This window comes from Dipodomys merriami, unplaced genomic scaffold, assembly GCF_024711535.1.
Source record: "Dipodomys merriami isolate MVZ:Mamm:240054 unplaced genomic scaffold, mDipMer1.0.p SCAF_11, whole genome shotgun sequence".
NCBI classification, from domain to species: domain Eukaryota; kingdom Metazoa; phylum Chordata; class Mammalia; order Rodentia; family Heteromyidae; genus Dipodomys; species Dipodomys merriami.
Window position 1 is genome coordinate 28181957 of NW_027202382.1, and position 22876 is coordinate 28204832.

Genomic DNA, 22876 nt, shown 5'->3' on the forward strand with positions numbered 1-22876 from the left:
CTCAAGGGTAGAGCACCAGCCTTAAGTGAAAAAGCTAAGCAGGAGCCAAGAGACCCTGAGTTCAAGCCCTAGAATTGGCATTAAAAAAAAAAAAAGCAAGGGGGAAAAAAAAAAAGCTGGGCACTAGTGGCTCATGCCTGTAATCATACCTGCTCAGGAGGCTGAGATCTGAAGATCACACACCCAAGTAAGGATAAAAGGAAATAAGAAATTAAGTAAGACACATAAAATAAAATAATATCCTATTCTTACTATTCGAAGACAAGGCAATGATTTAAAATTTTTCATTACCTTGAGATGCAGCTTTGAAAATTATTAGTTATTGTAAAAATATTGTAACAATAATCTTAACTTGTTACTGTCAAATACTTGTCAGGTCTTTCAGTGTACAAATTTCAGTGAAATAGAGTGGTACATTCCATTAGTAATTCTGTAAGTCTGGAGAAGTGCACTTGCTTCCTGTGAGTAAAGAGTTGAGATAGGAACTGATGCCCTTTGACCTCAGCTTCTGAATCTTTTCCTCCAACACATCATTCTGATTCCAAGTCGAGCTCTGACACAGGGTAACATTTTCAAGGTGCACACTGCCTCTAGCACATTTTAGGTATATTCTAAGCTCAAAACTTTGCAGAGTAAACTAGCTGAGCAACACAGGCTTTGAAAATGGTGTATTCTACTCCAAAAACTGATGAAATATACATATTGAAATTTACTTTTATGACACCTTAGTAATTATTTTTATAATAACCTCATACTTTTTATATTAACATGCATTTTGCTAAAAATAACTTTTTCTCTCTTTTCCCCTACCTGGTTGTTTTTTTGTTGTTGTTTGTTTGCTTTTTGTTTTTAATTTCAGTAATTCCAGACACGCTAACTGACATGGTCAATCAAATGACAGAGAAAGTAGGCTTGGTTCACGGGCTGCCATATGTAGCAGACAGACAGGGCTTTGCTGCCACATTAGAACAGGTGAGCGGGCTGGTTGCACGTCATGTTCACATTTCTAGATCCATCCTCTAGAGGCTTTAGACGATTCTGAAAATTGGGATTGGCTACCGACGTTTACTGTGCCTGACATCTTGAAGAGGGTGAAGCAGCTGTTCTCATTCCTGAGACAGCCCTTTGGCCCCTGGGTTCCCTTCACTGTTGAATGGAGCTCAGCCTGGTGACCTTCACACAATGAAATGTGTTGTGGTTCTCTTGCCAACTGGACACAGGCTAAACGCTGCAGTTCTACAAGTTCACTCTAGATGTACTGACATAAAAGAATATGATAACTGGGCCAGGCGCCTCACGCCTGTAATCCTGGCTACTCAGGAGGCTGAGATTGTGGTTCAAAGCCAGCCCGAGCAGGAAAGTCTATGAGACTTTTTTTTTTTTTTTTTGTCTGGTCATGGGCCTGAACTCTGGTTCTGGGCACTGTCACTGAGCTCTTCAGCTCAAGGCTAGCGCTCTACCACTTGGAGCCACAGCGCCACTTCCAGCTTTTTTTTTTCCCTGCTTATATGGTGCTGAGGAATCGAACCCAGGGCCTCATGCATGCAAGGCAAGCCCTCTACCACTGAGCCACCTTCCCAGTCCCAGTCCATGAGACTTTTATCTCCAATAAACCACTCAGAAAACCAGAAGTGGTACTGTGGCTCAAGTGGTAGAGCGCTAGCCTTGAGCTGAAGAGCTTAGGAACAGTGCCCAGGTCCAGAGTTCAAGCCCCATGAGTTACCAAAAAAAAAAAAAAAAAAGAATAGGATAACTTTTTTATAAAGATTCAAACTGATTGTTTAAAAAAAACTTTTTATATATCATGTAATACTTCAATGTAAATAATTATTCATGTAAGTCCTTATACTGAATCCATCTAAGTCTAGAGTGTGTGCATGCATGTGCATATGCTGGTACTGGAGCTTGAACTCAGAACCTGGTACTGTCCCTCAGCTTTTTCACTCAAGGCTGGCACTCTACTACTTGAACCACAGCTCCAGTTCCTGCTTTCGGGTGATTGATTAGATAAGTCTCTCAGATCTGTGTTATTGTACTAGCTTCAACCACAATCCTCAGATCTCAGCCTCTTGAGTAGTTAGGATTACAGGCATGAACTGGAATGTTGTTAATAATCAGAGGTGATTATTTTGTGTTTTCCTTTCAGCCTTTTATGTTTGGGGGTTGATTATTTTTTGTCTGTTTTTGTGGTCCTGGAGATTACTCTCAGGGTTGTGTATACGCTAGCAAATGTTCTGCTCCAGAGCAACATCTCCAGTCCTTATAAAATAAATGTTAACTTGTGCTAAATTATAAATTTTAGAAAAGTACTCAAGGCAGTACATAAATTCATACCCCTACTAGCTAGAAGAAATAATTTTACGGCCTAAGATTTTGTTTCTGTCTGAACATTTTGGCACTTGGGATCCTAGTACTTTTCTTATACTTACCAAAAAAATATAGTTGGCAGCCAGGCACCTGTGTCTCAAGCCTGTAATCATAGTTACTCAGGAGTCTGAGATCCAAGGATTGTGGTTTAAAGCCAGCCTGGGCAAGAAAATCCATGATACTCCTTTCTCCAATTACTCAACAAAAAGCTGGAAGTAAAGTGGTTGCTCAAGTGCTAGTGCTAGCCTTGAGCAACAAAGCTTGGGGACAGCTCCCAGGTCCTGAATTGGAGTCCTAGGACCAGTGTGCGCATGCCACATAGATGCATGCACGCCCCTATGTATGCCAGCCCACACAAGAAATTTGAGAATCCATCTCAACCAATGGCTGGGCGAGGTACACTGGAGATCAGGTTGTGATGATTCAAGGCCAACCAGACATAAAAAATTCTCAAGCCATCTCTTTGATGGCTGGATGCAGTGGCACATGCCAGTTATCCAAGTTATGGAGGAAGCAGTGGCAGGATGCAGTGGTAAGTGCCTGCCATTTTCAGTTGCATGGGGAAGTACAAGGAGGAGGATCAAAGTCCAAGTTGGCTTGGGCATAAAGCAAGATTCTTAACTCAAGAATCACCAATGGAAAAGGGGGCTGGAGACAAGGCTCCTCAAGTAGCAAAGCATCTGCCTAGCAAGTGCAAGGTCCTAAATTTAATCCTCAGTACAGAGGTTGGGGCGGGGGTAACGATTTCTCTTTTAGTCTCTGTCTTTATCTCCCTTTTGGGGAGAGGTAGGGCTCCAGACAGCTTGAGCTAGAACTGACAAATCCTCCTGCCCTCTATCTCCCAAGTGCCGGGATTAAAGCCATGTGCCACCATATCCTGCCTGCATGTAAATAACAAGTGTAGCCAACCAAATAAATTACTAACTGCCTGTTATATGTAAGCACAATTGTGTGCTACTTTTTATTTGGGTAGGTTAGATAAAAACAATAGGATATTTACTCAAATTATATTTAAAGAGAATTATTAGGAAGAAGCTTTATAAGCACCATACTTTTAACATAACGTCCTAACAGTATACATTGGTGGGGTTTTGGGGGCAGGTGTATTTTGGAACTTCACATCCAAGGTCCTACATCTCTGCCAATGTCACTGGTTTCAAGTGTGTGACAGGAATGTCCTGCTTAATGAGGAAGGACGTACTAGATCAAGCAGGAGGACTTATCGCTTTTGCTCAATACATTGCTGAAGATTATTTCATGGCTAAAGCAATAGCTGACAGGTAAGAAGACAAAATTAAGCCCACATATTTGTAGTGCCTAACTGCTATTGGTCTGTTCATTGTATTCAAACCATGTCTTAGGACTAAAGGCGTGACTCAAGTGGTAGAACATCAATCAAGGACTTTTTTTTTTAATAGTACTTTTTGTTAGTAGGTGCAGAGTGATTTTGGCAAAGCAGTTTGTATTAAATATTAATTGACATGTACTAGTGGAGCAAATCCATTTACCTCTATTCAAGTTAATGTGGTTTGAAGGGATTGAAAGGAAGTGTGTCTGCGGTCATGCATTTTCATTAGTATCAATGTGAATCTCAGTGTGTTTTTGAAGAACTAAAGCTACTCATCATCAGCCCTAAGGAGGTGAACAATTTTTAAGTATCATTTCAGAATTTGAAATTCTCGGCACATTCTCTGGTGCTTTGCTAGTAAACCACTTAATGAGTCTTGTGGTTGACATAGAATTTTACCATCACAAAGATTTGTTTGATTTTAAGAGATCACTTGTCTTATACCATCATTTTAAAAAAGCACAATTAACAAAAACAAAAGCAACAAACGTATTTTTAAGAGTTCTCCCTTAAGGGAATTGATGGTGGTTGACTTGTTCAGTGAAATAACCTTTTGTTTACATTTTTGTGTTGAAGCACACATTCCTTTTGCAGGGGGCATGGAGAGAAGGTTGGTTTCAGTGTTCAGAGAAGAAACTATTAGATCTAGAACCCTCTCCATGAGGGTTTTCAGAATGATCGTACTTTTTAAGTTTCTGAAATTGTGATGTTCCTTGAAGTTTGTAGATGGAACACCTTAGGCCAATGTAATGATTACTCAATCCTGGGAACAGGGCTTGAGCTGGCTCTCAGAAGTTGCTTACTTGTAGTGATTAAGGATCGCATACCCGTGAGGCTTGCATATGTTTGTGACATTAGATCAGTTTGTAATTACCTTCCTTTGCAGAGGATGGAGGTTTGCAATGTCCACTCAAGTTGCCATGCAAAACTCGGGTTCCTACTCAATTTCTCAGTTTCAATCCAGGATGATCAGGTAACTAATTGTCTCCTTTTCACATTTATGTTAAAAGAAAAGTGGTGAGGAGAGAGTAATTTTTATATGTTCTAATACAGTTCTGAAGTACACCTAAATGTCAGGGTTTTTTTGTTTAGGTCCAGAAAATAAAGTTTTAAGTTCAGTTCTGTATTCAAGTAAATTAAATCTCAATCTCTTTCCCTTTCTGTCCCCCCCACCTGCCCCTGCCCTCTTTCTTTCATGTGTGTATGTATAAAAAAAATTTTGGTACTGATACTGGGTCTTGAACTCAAGGCCTAGGAACTGTCCCTTAGCTTTTTTGCTCAAAACTGGAGCTCTACTACTTCAGCCACAGCTTCACTTCCAGCTTTTGGATAGTTACTTGAAGATGAGTCTCAAAGACTTTTCCTACCCAGGCTGGCTTTGAACTGTAGCCCTCTGATCTTAGCCTCCTGAATAGCTAGGATTATGGGCATAAGCGCTGACACTCAGATAAGAATTTCCTTTTTTCAATATACATATTGAATATATATATGATCTATCTATCTATCTATATATATATATATATGTTGTGAACACTGAAATGTTTTAAAAAACACATTGAGACTTGAATTTTCATATGCTGACTTCTAAATTTTTAGCTTTACAGCTTTATTGAATTTTACAATCTACTCATGTAGCATGTATCAATGAGTTTAAGACTTTTCCCTTTCATAGACTAAAAGTAGAGAATAGATTTGTAGAGCAAAGAATGAAGAAATAAATAATAAACCAGAAGTCTTTTAGGAAATTGATCGTTGGTTAGTCTTGTAACCAGGCTGTTAATCTGGGGGAAAAAAAAATCTTTTTTTTTTTTTAAGGTGGACCAAATTGCGAATTAACATGCTTCCTGCTACAATCATTTGTGAGCCAATTTCTGAATGCTTTGTTGCCAGTTTAATTATCGGATGGGCAGCCCACCATGTATTCAGATGGGATATTATGGTATTTTTCATGTGTCATTGCCTGGCGTGGTTTATATTTGACTACATTCAACTCAGGGGTGTCCAGGTATGTGGATAGCCATGGAAAGGTTGGTAGTTGTTTGGTAGAATGAAAACGCTTCTAATTTAGAAAGGTTGGAGCCATTCTTCAGTTTCTTACTGAAGGTTAATATTAGGGTGTTTAGTTTTCTACTGTACGAGGGGCTGAACTCAGGGTCATATGCTCACTAGCTGAACACTCTACCACTTGAGCTATGCTCCCAGCCTTTATTGTTGGTGATGATGCATTTGTTTGTTTGTTTTGTTTGTTTGTCGGTCATAGGGCCTGAACTCTGGGTCTGAGCTCTGTCCCTCAGCTCTTCAGTTCAAGGCTAGTGTTCTACCACGTGGGCCACAGCACCACTTCCAGGTTTTTCTGCTTATGTGGTGCTGAGGAATTGAACCCAGGGCCTCATGCATGCAAGGCAAGCACTCTACCACTGAGCCACCTTCCCAGCCCAGTGATGGTGGTTTTTTGTTTTTGAGATAGGGTCTTTGCCTGAACTGACTATGACCTCATAATCTTCCTGTAGCTGGGATTATAGGCATGTACTACCATGCTCTAATTGCAGATTTAAAAATCTCTTTCCCAAGTGGAACGTGCAATACAATTTTACTTAATTTACAACTTCAGTTGGTACACAACCATTTTTTATCAAGGCTTCAGACAAATGATTAGGCAACCGATTCAGTCAACACAATATATTCAATACAATAATAGTTACTTAAATGCTACTTTTACCAATGATCAACATTTTCCTAAACAGTATTGCATAGCAGCTGAATTACCTGAGAAAACAGAGTTAATTTTCTGTACTTAATAAGAATTAAATCCCCCCCCCGTGTGTGTGTGTGTGTGTGTGTGTGTGTGTGTGTGTGTGTGTGTGTGTGTGTGTGACATTCCTACACAGGCTGGCTTTAAACTGCCATCTTCAGATCTCAGCCTCTTGCCTAGCTAGGATTACAAGCATAAGCCACTGGTGCTCAGATAAGAATTGTCTCTCTCTCTTTTTTTTAAAGCTGTGTCTTAGTCTGACAAAATGTGTTTGTTTCAACTACTAGGGTGGCTCGCTGTGTTTTTCAAAACTTGATTATGCCGTCGCTTGGTTCATTCGCGAGTCTATGACGATATATATTTTTTTGTCGGCGTTGTGGGACCCCACGATAAGCTGGAGAACCGGCCGCTACCGGCTGCGCTGCGGAGGCACGGCCGAGGAAATCCTCGATGTATAGCTGCAGCTCTGCAACGGTACAGAGGAGAAAAAGAAAAGTATTATAAATTATGTTTCTATAAACGCTTTTCAACATCTACCTTCAGTAGTTTTATCCCATGTATGTTTTCGTATCTGTTCTTTAATTTATTTTGCATGACGCTTGCATCTGTGAAAAGAAAGGAGAGGAAAAACAACAACAACAAAAAACACATCTGTAATCTTGGCCAAATGGTACATTTTGTTCTGTGGAAGTAGAAAATCAAAAGAAGCGGTTCTAGGAACCTAGGTTTGGTTCTTGATGTTTATTTTTTAAAACATATATATATATATATATATATATATATATATATATATATATATATATATATATACATATATATATATGAATGCTCTGTGACAAACACTATGACAGTATCCTTCAGTAGAGAAAGTTTCTTATATGTGAGTTCACTCTTTCAGAATATAGATGGCAACACCTTGCAGGGTTTAGGGAGACTCAGAATGAAGGCCAAGCGGTCCTACCTGAGAAGCTTTTTCATGCTTTATGCCTACCTCTTGTAGTTTTTGCAGAGCAAATATAAATCGTAATAAGGTAGCTAGGCCTTGCAAAAACAAATGGAAAAAAAACTTTTAAATAATGATAATGAAAGAGCTGGAGTCTAATATTTATATAAATCTGTGAGACTTTTTTTTTTTTTTTCAATTTTGGTCTCACTGTGATGAACCAAAAGTGGCTGAGTTTGGTTTTGTTTTCTTTTTTTAATTGTAACCATGTATTGAAGGCATCTTTTTGACCAACTCTTGTTGGTTCTGTCTTGAACCATTGTTAATAATCACTGTGCTATAATTAGTATAGCTAGATCTCTCCTTCCCTGTGCCCTGCCCAGCCCACCCATCTTTCCTTAACTTTTTTTTGGGGGGGTGGGAATAAAGGGGGGTGGGTGGGATTGGGATGATTTTTGTTTTAGTATGAGTGGATATTTTGATAGTTGTAAGGAGAAATGCATTTCAGACACATTTCAACCATGAGCTATTTTCTTACACTGTATGTCTTGTTAATAAGAATGTAATTTCATGATACAGGTATTTAATATCTTTTTAAAGTAAATCCTCTAGCCATCAATAAATTGCAGTAGAATATTCATAAGAACAGCCAGAATGAGTTTTACTCAAAAATCAATCAGTATCAAACAAGCCTACTGTGTGTGTGTGTGTATGTATGTATGTGTTGTTGGTTTTTTTTTTACTATGATAGTCTAGTCTTATTTAAATTGGACTTTTGTATTCCAGTTTGTATGACAAAATAGACTAGATGATTGCTAACTGTAAATGCATGCTGTGTTTCACTCTTCAACCCCATTGTATGGCTAAACTTGCTCATCAGGTTCTGCTTAACTTGTGGTGAACTGGACTTGTTTTGGGGTTTTTTGTTGTTGTTGCTTTTTTTTTTTTTTTACTAGCAAAAATGTAAGGGACAGTGCATAAGCCTCTTTCTCTCTTTCTGTTTTTGGTAGTAGCATTTTGCCTTTTCTTCAGGATTAGGTGGTGTATTGTCCTTACAATACCTACTGCAGGGCTAACACTGGCAATATGTCAGCTCAGATCCTTTGTTTCTACAGTTCTCATGTCAATGCATCATGTGTAGCAGATCAGCAATAACTCCATAGGTATAGAAAACACTTTTCACTGTACTGAGCCAATTCATTGACTGTCTAATGACTGACTGTGCTTTGTTGAAATTGCAATATATCTGAAAATGTGTATATGCTTAGATATATACACCTTTTTAATTTAAGTTTTTTCTCTGGGCCAAACTGCTTCATCATCTTTTTTTTTTTTTTTTTTTTTTTTTTTGCCTTATGATGAATTTGTTTGAAGGGCATTTTCTTCATGAACAAAGGCTTGGCTGTATTTCCCTTTCTTTGTGTGCAATGGATATAAAATTCTTCCTTGAGGAAAGGTGCACAGTGAGCAACAGTCTAGTTGTGACCCACTCCATGTTCGTTTTTGTGTCATCAACCCCACCTGAGTTGCATTTTGCTGACCATGTTTATGATTTGTTGGTTTATTTCTTGAAGTTTGGTTGATGCCGTCCTTTGCCCTGCTGAAGTGAAATCTTGCTTCTTAGCTTTTTTGCTGATCTCAGTATGGGCAAAGAAACAGAACCAAAATGGCTGGACAGACTTCTTGTTGCTGTAAATATAAATAATGACTGTTCTGTGTGCGTGTTTTCTGTGATAGTGGAGAATTGATTCAAGTGAAGCTTCACGTGAACAGAAAGTGACTTTGTTTATCAAGTTTGGAGTGAAAATAAAATAATAAGAAATAATATAAATATTGAAGAAAGCACAACAGAACTGTAGTAGGAGTCCAAATTTATAAAACCCAGTCAATGTCTAGAACTTACCGTGTTTTATTTAAAATTATTGTCTTAAAGGTTTTTTTGTTGGAAAACAATAAAAATTTGAATACAATCAAGACATTAGCAATTGTGTTTCTGTTGTTAATTGTCTTTCCTTTTGTTATGTATTTTTACAATTAATCATGACAAAGATTCTTTCTTGAGTGTTCCTTTTGAAATCTGTCCTTATACTGGCACAACAGATAGTCTGTCCTGTGACCAAGAGTGGGTTTTCTACTTTGGTTGCTAGTTATAGTCCGTGGAGAGGTTTTAAAAAAAATATATAAATGCCAACTGGGCACCGATGGTTCATACCCATAATCCTAGTGACTTAGGCTGAGATCTTGAGGATCACGGTTCAAAGACAGCCTAAACAAGAAAGTCTATGAGACTTTTATCTCCAATTAACCTTCAAGAAGTGAAGATAGGGTTTAAATAGTAGAGCACTGGCCTTGAGTACAAAAAGCTCAGGGACAGTGCCCAGGCCCTGAGTTCAAGCCCCAGGATTGTCACAAACACACAGTTATATACAAATGCCTGGACTCTGCCTGTGGCTCTACTCTGAGAATCATCCTTAATTGTATTGGTAGGAAGATCCCTTTAGCCCTCTTCTGCTGGGCTTAGAGTCTGAATTCAGCATTTTAGGCCTTTCTTTCTTAAGGCTAGGAAAGGTAAATCTGGAGGAAGGATTGGGATTAAATTGTTGCTTAAGACTGAAGTGGGCAATGGATCCAGGGCTCCAAGCTAGAGGCATCCCAAATCTGTTTCATTACCAACCCATGAAAAGAGAATTACTTTTTAATTAGACACCAGACCCCAAGGGGGAAAGAATGCTATCAATTAAAGTTGTCTCCAAAATTCATGTTGAAACCTAGTCCTTCCCCCAAACCCTGAGGGTATTTCAGGGGACAGTCCTTATAGAGACCCCAAAACGGGGCACTGGTGCCTCACACCTGTAATCCTAGCTATTCAGGAGGCTGAGATCTTAAGGATCACTGTTTAAAACCAACCCAAGCAGGAAAGTCCATGAGACTCTTGCCTCCAATTAACTACTAGAAAACTGGAAGTAGAGCTATGGCTCCAAGTGGTAGAGCACTAGTCTTGAACAAAAAGAGCTCAGGGACAGTGCCCAGTCCCTGATTTCAAGTTCCACAACTGACCCCCCTCCCCACTGCAAAAAAAAAAGAGAGACGCCAGAGAGGTCCCCCACCCCTTCTGCCATGTGAGGGTACAGAGGACAGTACTGACCCCCGATGTGTGCCCTTCACAGACATTTTTGTCTTGCCAGCATCTTGCTCTTAGACATCCCACCCTCCAGAAGAGGCAGAAGTAAATTTCTGTTGTTTGTAAGCCACCCAATCTATGGTTCTCAGTTATATCAGACCTAATGTACTGCACACCTGACCCTGATTCCTCCTGCTTGTGTACGGCAAACCCTAAAGTTTCAGGAAGCACCAACAGACAAGTAAACCCCAGGATTTGATAGCTAGGCAACCTTTCTTGTCCTTATTTTAGAGTGAGGAAGCCAAGACTGCTCACCGAGAGAGCTGGGATCACAGGATTAGAAGGCCAGAGCCTTGAGCCAAGTGGGGACTAGCCTATCGACAGCATATCAAGTCCTAGGTGGTAGATTCCACCTTGGATCACACTACTTAAATATAAATGCATAGTTGTGTTTATTTGGAGGGATTTCAGTTGGACAGGGTCTTGCCTAGGTCACCTTGGCTGGCTTTGAACTTCCTAGCCTCCTGCCTTGGTCTCCTGAGTGCTGGGGTTATAAGGGTATGCTACCACACTTGACTAAAACTCCATGGTTTTAACAACCATGTACATTCTGTCACTTTTGGTAGAAAACCAGATTCAAACTTGCAGAACAAGAATGTAAATTACTATCAAGTTAGCTGAAGGTAAATGATTTACATACATTCATGATAGAGAAGATTAGTACATACCAATAGACTATGTTCATGAGACTGAAAGTCATTCACTTTCCTTCTAAAGCTTATTGGGAGCTAGTGCTTGCCTTGTTGCTCATTTCAAGTTATTAGCTCCCTTTGGGTGGAAAGAAAGCATTACTCCATGGCCAGCTTTCACCCCTACAGCAACCAGGGTATGCATTTGATTGATTGTTTACAAATAATTGGTATCTGCAAGAGTTTTTTTTTTTAAGTCACTCTAAATTTTCTAAAGCAAATAGAAATATATGTCTTCAGTAAATCCTTAAGCAGCAAGCTGCCTGAGAAGATTGCTAAATCTTCCAATGGGCCTTTTCCATTTCTGGAAGAGATTGGCTCACTTGAGTCTGAGTATCTAGCTATGTGGCAGTTTTCTCATGGTTACCCTTTCAGACTTCAAGTCATCAAGCTATCCATTCTAAAAGCATGAACTTGTAATGATCTAATTTAAACAATTTAGGGATAGCGTTTGTTTCCCTACAGGACTGCGAATCTATACCACCCTCCCTGCTGCCTGTACGGAGCTCCCAGTACACACTTGCCACTAGTTTCTGTCACTAGCCCAAGGACTTCTGACATCTCCCCTCATGACTGACAGTGGGGGTGGGGGGAGAAGGGGAGAAGCAGGATGTTGAAGTCTAGCAGACCAGTGCAACTTTTTTGAGCCAGAAAATTAGTAGTGTTACAAGTAGAGACTAGGGCCAAACATGTGGCACACCTCTATAATCCTAGGACTTGAGAGGCTAATGCAGGAGGCCGACAAGTTCAAGTCTAGCCTATGCTACCCAGCACAATCTTGGTTTAAGAAGAAAAAAAGGGGTTATGGGGGGATTTGAGAGTTATTTCTATAGAAATGATGACTGAGGATGGTGGATGTGATCATCAAATTCTTAAGAGAGATGGAAGAAAACATTCAGAAACAGGCTGCCAAACCCAGGGTTACACTGGGCTGCTGGTAGCTAAGGAACTGGGACAACTTTCTTTTTTTTGTTGTTGGTCGTGGAGCCTGAACTCTGGGCCTGGGAACTGTCCCTCAGCTCTTCAGCTCAAGGCTCGTGCTCCACCACTTGAGCCACAGCGCCACTTCCTGCTTTTTCTGCCTATGTGGCGCTGAAGAATCGAACCCAGGGCCTCGTGCATGCAAGGCAAGCACTCTTACCACTAAGCCACCCAGCCCCGGTCCATCTTTTTTTTTTTTGGTCTGGTTGTGGGGCCTGAACTCTGGGCCTGAGCACTGTCCCTCCATTCACCAGGCTCCGGTACATCTTTCTTAAGCTCAGAGCCTGGTGAATGGTGAAGGCATTCTTTAAACCACATTCCTCCCACCTGTGCAGCTATAGTAACTGGGATTACTAGTATGAGCCACCACACCTGGACTGCCACTTTTCTTAAAACCAGCGTGCCTGATCTTGCCTTCAGGATAAAGCCCAAGCTTTTCTCCTGGCCACGAGACCATTGTAGGTTAAAACATGGCTTCCTCCAGCCTCTCCCCTCACCCCTCTCCTGACTCCTAGGCTAACTGATCCTACAGTGAACTTCCTCCAGTTTCCTGATATCTACACTCCCTGCTCTGAACCTTGGCCCGGTTGGTTCTTAAGCTGGGATCCCAGTTCCTCTGATCAATCTTCACTCTGCCCATGGAACTCACCCTGGATGGTCTGCTCCTCCTGGCGCAGGGGGAGAGGATCCTCTTCCTCAGGAGTGTACCCAGTGTCTGCATTTCCACAGCCTCACCTTACTGCCCTAACACTTATACATTCATTGTTTTAATTACCTCTTTCATGGTGTGTGCTCATCTTAGATCAGGACGTGAAGGGCAGAGAACCCTAATAACTTCCTTGAATTCCTATCCCCGACATCTAGCCTAGGACAGGACACCAATTCCTTTATAGAAAAAAAAAATAATGAAAGAAAAAGATAAACATACCCATAGCATTCATAGGCTTACAGTCGATCACTCATACCCAAAAGGACAGCCTATGGCCAGGCTTGGCTTCACTGTCCATCATTGCCCTGAGATTCTTGTGCCTCTGTGGACTTTGGATAATGTTACGGACTTTGGATTGGTGTGGGGATTACAGGGAAGAATGCATATGGAGAGTCCCATTCCCTGTGAAATCTTTGCATTGCAATGAGAGGGGTCTCAGACACTAGGTTGTGAGGGGAGCATTGTACCACAGTCTGATGAGAGGGTTGCAGTCTGTTCTAGAGGAAATGATTCTCAACCCTGGCTGCTGCAAAGCGAATATTCTATGATTCAAGGAGAAAAATTAATGCAATCTATTTAAGCTATTATAAATAGTGCTATGGTAGCCAGCATACTATTGTCCAGAATGTTAGACCCAATGGATTGACCTGCAAAGCCAAGCAGACAGCCGTCGGAGCTCACTACACCATGAATAGTTTCACAAGGACAACCCACAGTGTCTGCTGGCAAATGCATGCCCAGTGGGCCCTACGCACATCACCAAGACTGAGACACGTAGGCAACACTCTAGGGACTTAACCTGCCTGGAAAGTTTCTCATTGCTATTCTTGTCATGTGCAACTGGTTCTGTATAATTCAAAGACTATCTCCACCTGGTCTTTAACTCTGGGCACAGAGAGCAGCAAAGCATGGAAGTGGCCTAGGTTTTTCCACCTGGCTTTGTGGTTTTGATGGTTGTTTAACTGTGTATGAATATGAATCATTCAATGTGTCAATAACAGTGTCCAAGGCCTACGTGATGGAGCCAAGAACTCTGCCTCTTTACGAGCTTTCCTGAGAGTCAGATCCAGGCACTTCAGCCACTGTGAGAAACAGTTCAGTAGACATGAGTCACTAGCAAGATGTATTTCACACAGGTCAAGAATCGTGGAGCTGGGCTTGCTGGTACTCACCTGCCATCCTAGCACTTGAGAAACGGAGGCAGGAGGATTCCAACTTTGAGGCCAACTTGGTCTACATAGCAAGAGGGAAGTGTGATGTTTGGAGGATGGAGAACAGAGGCTCACACCCAAGGGTGACACATTGTTGATCTCTAGATACAACAGAAGTGTAATCACCAGAGGTTCCCACAGTACAGAAATCTGCAAATGACACCAAATGAAAAAGCAGATGTTGAGTGACCAAGAGGAGGGCTGGTACCAGATTTGGAAGGTAGAGGCAGAGGGAAACTCATTAAGAAGATACAGACTTTAACATTTTTTCCCCCTCAGAAGCTGGGAATTTGAATTTTGTCCACAGAGTGGGTTTTGGGCTCTTTCTTGGTGGATTAGCCTGGAAATATACCATTGCTGTGTTGAATGAGATGGAACTGGAACTGCCAGATGAAAACAGGAAGCATTCTACCTTTCTGGGTCCCTCTAAGTCAAGCTAGCCATGCTGTCCTGGCCCAGTTAGGGGGTTCTGGGAACCCAACTCCTATGTTGTCACTGTACTATGCAAGTCTAGATAGTCGCAGGACTTAGAGGGAGGACAGCTTGGTCACTCAATGAAGAGTCCCAGCACAGCTAAGACTCCTTGCTTGCCATCCAGGCATAAGGATCCAGCTGTGTCTGTGGCTGTTGTGAAGGAATGGATCAGTTCTACTACTGTTGGAAAGACGGTTCAGCAATCTTCCATGTTACAGCACAGAGACCATACAGCACCACCACCCCGCAAAAATAAATAAATAATAATAATAAAATTCCTGTTCCAGTAACTGCTGAGCCATATCCTGGTGGCATCAGCCCTCCACGGCTTGAAGGATCCCAACAGCTGACTTTAGAAGTTAACAAGAAGAAAGAAAGAAAAGATTACAAATAAAAGGAGCATGGAATTTTCAGGAAAGAGACTAAATTGCATGACCAGAGGATCTGGCTAAAAGAAGTGGAATTAATGAGAGAAACAGAAAGTGAACATGGCGAGGAGAGTATACATAATGAGCACTTTTAAAGAGATACATATGGAGCACAAACATGAAATTTGGGTGCCAGGGATACAGCTAAGAAGTACAGTGCCTAACCCCAGGTTCAATCCCCAATACCAGAAGAAAAAAAAACATCATGGAATGGAAAGGTATGGTTTCTACAATTAGAACTTAATGAAGAAATAAAGATTGAATAGAATGATCAGTGCTTCTGAGAACTAAATTAGTAATTGGTGGTATCTCAATAACAATCACAAAACATGCTATATCCTAAAAGAAACACACACAAGACATAGAGGGCCAGTTAGATGGAGAACTTCAGAGTCTAAAAAATAGGATTTCCAGGAAAAAAAATTTTTTAAAGATAACCTGGGTACTCATACCTATAATCATAGCTACTCAGATGGCTGAGATCTGAGGAGTAAAGTTCAAAGCCAGCCCAGAAGATAAATTCAGGAGACTCTCATCTCCAGTCAACAAAAAAGTCAGAAGTGGAGGAGTAGGCCAAATGGTAAAGTGCCAGCCTTGAGCAGAAAAAGCCAAGCAAGAGCACATGGCCTTGAGTTTAAGCCCCCCAGTATGGACATAGAGACACAGACACAGACACAGACACAGGCACACACACACACACAGGCACACACACACACACACACACACACACACACACACACACACACACACACACTGAAAGCTAAAAGAATTATTTGCTTCTTTAGATTTAAATGTTTTTACTAGTTACAAGGGCATTTAATTTTTTTAAAGGTACTCTTACACAAAGAAGTATTCTGTGGAATTTCTTAGCTCTGGGGTCAAATTTATTATTTAGCCAGAAAGAACAAGTTATTGGCAAAGAAAGGAGTTAGACCATGAGATTGAGTTGTGATCTGTAAACAGTTACCACATGAAGAAGGAGGTGGAAGAAGGTATTTGTGGCAGAAAGTGCATCATGCATGTATCCAAAGAAATTAGTTAAGAAAGTACTTAAGAAAATAATTTCAAATAAAAAGTTTAGCCATAGAGGAACGACAAAGAAAACAATGGGGAGTAACAAGCCTTGTAGTAGTCATGAATTTAAACGGGCTGGCCTCACCTGGAATAAAAATACTTGATTTATACATTCATAGGCTTGGCTAAGACTCTTAAATTATCTCAAAAGCTAGGAGTAAGGATGGGAAAGAAGAAAATAGGAAAATGGAAGTAGCTTCACACTTTGCATGAATTGGGAGGGAGGGGCTGCAAGGCCTCTTGGCAGCGCACCATTTAACAGTGTCACCAAAGGATGGAAGAGGATTCCCCTCAGCTTCCCAATTTCCACTCCAAACCACTCGTCTGCCTGAGGTACCATGGTGCATGCCTGTAATCCTAGCTACTCAGGAGGCTGAGATCTGAGGATCACAGTTCAAAGCCAGCCCAGGCAGGAAAGTCTGCGAGACTCTTGTCTCCAATTAACCACCAGAAAACTGGAAGTGGAGCTGTGTCTCAAATTGATAGAGCACTAGCCTTGAGCAAAAAAGCTCAGGAACAGTGCATAGGCCAAGAGTTCAAGCCCCAAGCTTAAACAAAACACTCAGGGCTGGGAAGGTGGCTCAATGGTAGAGTACTTGCCTCGCTGCAAGAGCCCCTGGGTTCGATTCCTCAGCACCACATGAACAGAAAACGTCAGAAGTGGCGCTGTGGCTCAAGTAGTAGAATGCTAGCCTTGAGCTGAAGAGCTCAGGGACAGTACCCACGCCCAGAGTTCAAGCCCTACAACTGACAAAAAAGAAAAAGAGAAAAACTTCTTGTGTCCATATCTTGGGGTTCAAATCCCTGCTTTGGAGCAGTTCTGGGGGGAGGGGAACCCAAAGGTTATCTGCCTGAAAATAGGCAGTGCCCCCAGGTGGAACCTTTTGTTACAATTGCCTGATTTGACTTCCTTGTTTGACTTAAGACCTGGACCCCCACCCCCACACTTTCTCCGCTCCTTATATCTCTGACTTTGTTAGGGGTTACTTGGTGCTCCTCTCCAGCTATGATTAAAATCTGATCCAAGGTCTCTGTCCCCCTTCTTCCCCTTTCATCCCTTTGGTCTTTCCCAACAATAACATGCTCAAGTAGGGAGAAATAGAAAAGACCCATTTTCTACTTCTCATTCAGAAAATGGGAATTAAAGACTCAAGATGGTGGCTGCACTGTGTAGTTTTTCTACTTTTTGACCTGAGTGAATACTTGTGGTCTTGTCATCTAGTGAGGTCTACTCACCTATTCAGGGCTCCTTTTTTGCCAAAGGCCTTTCCTTCTTCCTATCTTTCCTCCTCCCAGAAGAGTTCCCAGAGTTTTACAATTTCAAAGGATTAGACAGTTAGCTTCTCCTTTAATTTAAAGGGAACAGATTTAGATTGTCCCCTAGTCTTGTAATTTAACCTTAAAAGAAGGTTTGTTGAGAAGGCTAGTGCTCTATCACTTGAGCCATAGCTCCACTTCCAACTTTTTGTGGTTAATTGGAGATAAGAGTCTCATTGAATTTCCTGGTTGTCTTTGAACCACAATCCTCAGATCTCAACCTGCTAAGTAGGTAGGATCACAGACATGAGCCACCAGATCCTGGCAGAAGCAATTCTTTTTATACACCACTTTTTTTTTCTTGTGCCAGTACTGAGGCTTGAATTCAGGGCTTCATGCTCAATGCTAGTACCCTACCACTTGAGCCACAGCTTCACTCTTTGCTTTTTGCTGGTCAATTGGAAGTAACTTAGTTAAGAAGGAGAAAGTCCTCGGACTTTGTGAGATTTTGAAGTGGTAGCTCTCTACATCTTCAGTACATACATCTCTTCCTTCAGGTATGTGTGTGAAGCCTTACCCCAGGCATTTAAAAGATCTGCCATATCCTGGCCTCCCAGTCCTATTTGATGTTTTTCCAAAGGAAGGAGTGTGTGTACCTTGTAACTTCTACCATTAAAAAAGAGAAGCATGTTGTGTGGTAGAACTTTGCAGATTTGGATGGCAGTGCATATTCCACTTAAGTATGTAGGGTGTTTTTTTTTTTGTTTTTTTTTTTGTTTTTGTTTTTTACCATTTTAGGGTGTCACCTCAAGGGCTTCCAGGATTGGGTAGGACCCAAAGCAAGACAAAATTTCCCTGCTGATCTTATCACTTGGCACTCAGACCCAATGATGATAAGGTGGTGGTAGAGGTTTCTGTATGGATACGGGATACAGGATGTGGTGTAATTGCTACAGCAAACCTTAACAGAAGAATTACAGCTTAAGTCTCTGAGGTTTTGGAGAAAAGCCATGTACCCTTTGATAAAAGCAGCTTTTCTCTGCTGGGGAGGCCGTTTAGCTTGCTGTTAGTGACAGGAGATCAAACTTTCATCATGCCATATGAACTGTCCATTTGAACTAGATATTATATGTCTACCATGTCATGAAATTAAACACACTTGGCAGCATTCCCACCAGAAGCTCCTGGAATGGCACAGAAGTTATATGAGCAGGGAGCACCATCTCTGTGCGCCTGTTCTGCCACATTGTCTCCTCTTTGTTGACATACTGTTCTTCGCTGGGAGTTCCTTCTAAGCAGTTGGTCTAATGTTAATGACTCTGAATGATGTGCTGGCAGCAGGATGTAGAATGTGAAAGATTGTAGGCTCCCATAAAGATGGCCTTAAAAGACAATAAGAAAAGGCGGATCCCCCTTAGGCTTTGCCTGTAAAGTGGTGTGACTTCAGTTCTGATTCTACTATGCAAATTTCCTACGACTGTACAATGTAGATCTATGGGGAATGTCTAATGGGTTGACTAAGTGTTTAAATTCCAAGACAAAAATAAGCTGCTGGCAGAAAAAAATAGGAGAGGTTTTGTTGAAGAACCTATCGGTCACTAGTTGCTCATGGTAAACCTAGCTACTCAGGAAGCTGAGACCTAAGGATCATAGTTCAGTCTCCAATTTGCCACCAAGAATGCTGGAATGGAGCTATAGCTTAAGTGGTAGAGAGCTAGCCTTAATCAAAAGTTCAGGACCAGAACTCAGGCCTTGAGTTTAAGACCAAGACTGGCACACACACACACACACACACACATACACACACACACACACACACACACACACACACACACACACACACACACACACATGAAAAACCTATCAAAATAATAAATGGCAGTGTGAGACCATGTGTCTTTCTTCCATATGAATGTTTGTTCCAGACCTCATGACCGAGGGTCAACTCAAGAACAACTAGACTTTCCCTTATTGAGGCTGATCTGTCTATTGTCATAACTGGATGTTTAATTCTCTAGGAATAAAAGCAAACCGAAGCCTCTGGTATGATGTGTGTAGGATGAAGGGCCCAGCACACCCACTCCACTTCTCCATGGAAAGCTGAGGAATGGCGAACAGGCTTTCTTCTCTCTCAACACTGTACTGCAGCATTCTCTGAGACCAGGGACCATCCACGGGTATGACAATGTCATTTATCCTGATGTGAAAAGAGAACAGACTTTATTCCTCTTAATTATCATTAGCAATAACAATCTTTGCCATCTTTTCTAGAACACTAGATAAATGGGGCAATCATATAGGAGCAAAACTAATAGCTAGAAGAACAGCTGGCAGAACCAGATCGGGTGACAAGAGCCATAAAGGTGTCTTGAAATCATAGCTTTTGCGCCTATGAATCTGGCAAGGTTGATAGCCTATTTTATTTACAAAGGTATGAGAAGGGGCTGGGAAGGTGGCTCAGTGGTAAAGTGCTTGCCTCACATGCATGTGGCCCTGGGTTCGATTCCTCAGAGCCACATAAACAGAAAAAGCTGGAAATGGAGCTGTGGTTCAAGTGGTAGAATACTAGCCTTGAGTTGAAGAGCTCAGGGATAGCTCCCAGGCCCAGAGTTCAAGCCCCATGACCGACAAAAAAAAAAAGTATGAGAAAACAGGCACCCTCATATACTGCTGGCGAATATATAAACTGGCACGAACTCTGCATGAAAATTACAAATATACATGGCCTGGTCTTTCAATCTACCATTTCCATGTCTAGGAGCTTATTCTATAGATGCATTCAAATATAAAACGAGGGCTGGGAAGGTGGTTCAGTGGTAGAGCGCTTGCCTTGCATGCCAGAGGCCCTGGGTTCGATTCCTCAGCACCACATACGCAAAAAGAAAAAAGCCGGAAGTGGCGCTGTGGCTCAAGTGGTAGAGCACTAGCCTTGAGCTGAAGAGCTGAGGGACAGTGCCCAGGCCCAGAGTTCAGGCCCCATGACCGGACCCAAAAACAAAAAATAAAAAAAAATAAAAAAAACGAACTTGGCTTAAAATCTTTTTCTCAGGGATTACCCATGAAGGATGGCTCTCAGGAGGAAGCAGCGTTCTGTGGAATTCACCACAGCCTTGTGACAGGAGCTGACTCATGCTATGGCCAACATTCCCTCCTCACTGAGGATGAGGAGGTAGATGGCATCAACCCCATCAAACCTTCCTCAGAATTTTCCAATAGACTGTCACAGATCACACCTCATGACATGAGGAACTCACACTAGTCACCCACAAATGACAGGACCGGAGGACTGTGGTGATGTAATAGGAAACATTGGGCAAGAACTGATTAAAAAGCAGTATCACAAGTTACTCTGGCCATAGAAGCATTTAATATGGTTGCATCTGAAATACCAAACTATTGTGCAAATGAAGTCATCTTTAGTTCTCTTCCCAAGCAAGAAAGGACTCCTCTAGGCCCGAGGAGCTTTAAACTCCTTGTCACCATAACCTGTATGAACATAGTCACTAGAAGACAAGGGTGCCCCTGGAATACAGTCCCTAATGGTTAGAGATTCAGAGGGCCAGCCTCCCTTGACACTCAGACTCCTCGCTTTCCATGTATGAAGAGAGATGCAGTTTAGTAATGGTAATATAGAACGAGGCAGACATCCCACATAGGGTACACAGACATTGGGACAAGGGCTGTTGATGATAGGGCATTAGAAGTAGCCCACCCCTCTGTTGATCACAACCAGCATCACCCCAAGAAAAACAGCACGTGATGGCCAGAACATAGAAATCACCCTGGGGTTTCTTTCTCCATTGGGGCTTGTCAACATTTCATTTTGACATTTTCATCAAGTTCCGAGGTTAAAGGATCCCATGGTAGAAAAAAATGGACTATGCACTGCCCTTTTAGTTTCTTTCTTATTATTGTGCCTTCTACACATTACAGCAGCTCACTTAAGGAGGGATGTGATCAGTGGTTAGGAAGACCACAAACCTGCTGTTTATGTCAAACAAGCCTTCCTGTGCTTCATTTCTCATCTGCAGTGCCAAGTTTTCTGACAAATGTACTGACTTCACATGAATGGTGGAGGATGGAACAGAATAAGGGGATTAAAGTGCCTGGATGCAGGGAGATACTTCAGGGAGAAAAATAGCTAGGCCCCAAATAAAGCAAGCCTTTGAGAAGCTGAAAGGGAGTGAGATGTGACTCCCTGCCTGTAATTGTAGCTGTGTTCAAGGTGAGTACAGGTATTTGCCTTCTGATAATGAGCAGACTGTAATTCCAGGTATGAGTAGGGCACTTTGTCAACAAGGGTGGTTCCAGAAAAAATTCAAAATAATTGCCCAAGACACTACATCATCCCACAAGCAAATTCTCACACAGAAGAAGGACATTACTGACAAGTAGGAAATAGCAGACTGTAGGTAATAAGGAAGGCACGGGTTCTTCCAAGGCAAGAAGCATCTCTGAATGCTTCAGGATCCAGCCAGACAAGCCATTCCAGCACAGGAGAGGTGTGGCTCGGGTGTGTGTGTGGCACAGCGTGTACACCCAAGTTCTGTGGTGCCAATTCATTGTATAATGGATGGATGAATCAAAGGTCACACTTCCTAGTATGTCAGCTACTTGGTTGCACCCAGGAACTGACTGGGGTCTGTCATTAGCTCCACGTAAGCAATCTGAGGATCGATTCAGAACCAGAGAATCATCAGCAAGACCTGAGTGTTGATGAAGTAGGTGAGAAGGCAAGATAAAGAGACATCTGACTCATATCCTTCTGTTTGAAATGGGGGATTCGGTCAGGGACTGTTTCCGTGAGCAATTTTATTCTCTTTAGGGTACTGGATAGGAGAAAAGTAGGATTAACGTCCTACAGAGTATACATTGTATAGCTAAAGGAGAAGGTCTTCAGTCTGAATCATTAGCTCTATCTAGCAAGGTCTGATATAAGATTGCTCACTTTTGGCCTGTTTAATAGCAACTGTAACTTATATCCATAGAAACTTAGTAACTATGTTATATTTCATAACATAGTTACAAATGACAAGTTACATATCAGTAATTTGCATTCATGGTACCTGAAGCCCTAATTCTCCCTTCTTTCTAGCAAGCTTCCTCCCACAAGTGTCTCTGACTGTCATACTAGTATTTTCTCTGATCACACTGTTAACCAATAGTCCTGAGATAATGTAGGTTCCATTTTTCTCTCATCCCCAGTGGTCCAGAAGAATCAAGGAGTCATATCCTCCCAAGTCTAAATTCAGGCTAAACTAGGTGCTGATGACTCACTCCTGTAATCCCAGCCACCTAAGAGTTTGAGACCTTAACATCAGTCAGCCCAGGCAGAAAACATGATGCTAACTCCAATTAAGCAGCAAGCAAGTTGGACTGGAGAGGTGGCTCAAGAGGTAAAGTGTCTCAACCATAGCCCCCCCCCCAAAAAAAAGCCAAATGAGAAGGTGAGGCCTTGGGTT

The 22876-nt window shown here is 41.7% G+C and overlaps 1 protein-coding gene across 1 annotated transcript in view; it reads left to right on the top strand.

The window, feature by feature from the left end:
* Window positions 1–7003, top strand: part of Ugcg (UDP-glucose ceramide glucosyltransferase) — a 34339-nt gene extending 27336 nt beyond the window's left edge. Inside the window, exons 5-9 of the mRNA XM_070011630.1 lie at window positions 860–972; window positions 3469–3647; window positions 4602–4688; window positions 5531–5720; window positions 6755–7003. Coding sequence (XP_069867731.1) covers window positions 860–972; window positions 3469–3647; window positions 4602–4688; window positions 5531–5720; window positions 6755–6925 — 740 coding nt within the window. The 3' untranslated portion in view covers window positions 6926–7003. The remainder of the gene's footprint in view (window positions 1–859; window positions 973–3468; window positions 3648–4601; window positions 4689–5530; window positions 5721–6754) is intronic.
* Window positions 7004–22876: the final 15873 nt, after the last annotated feature.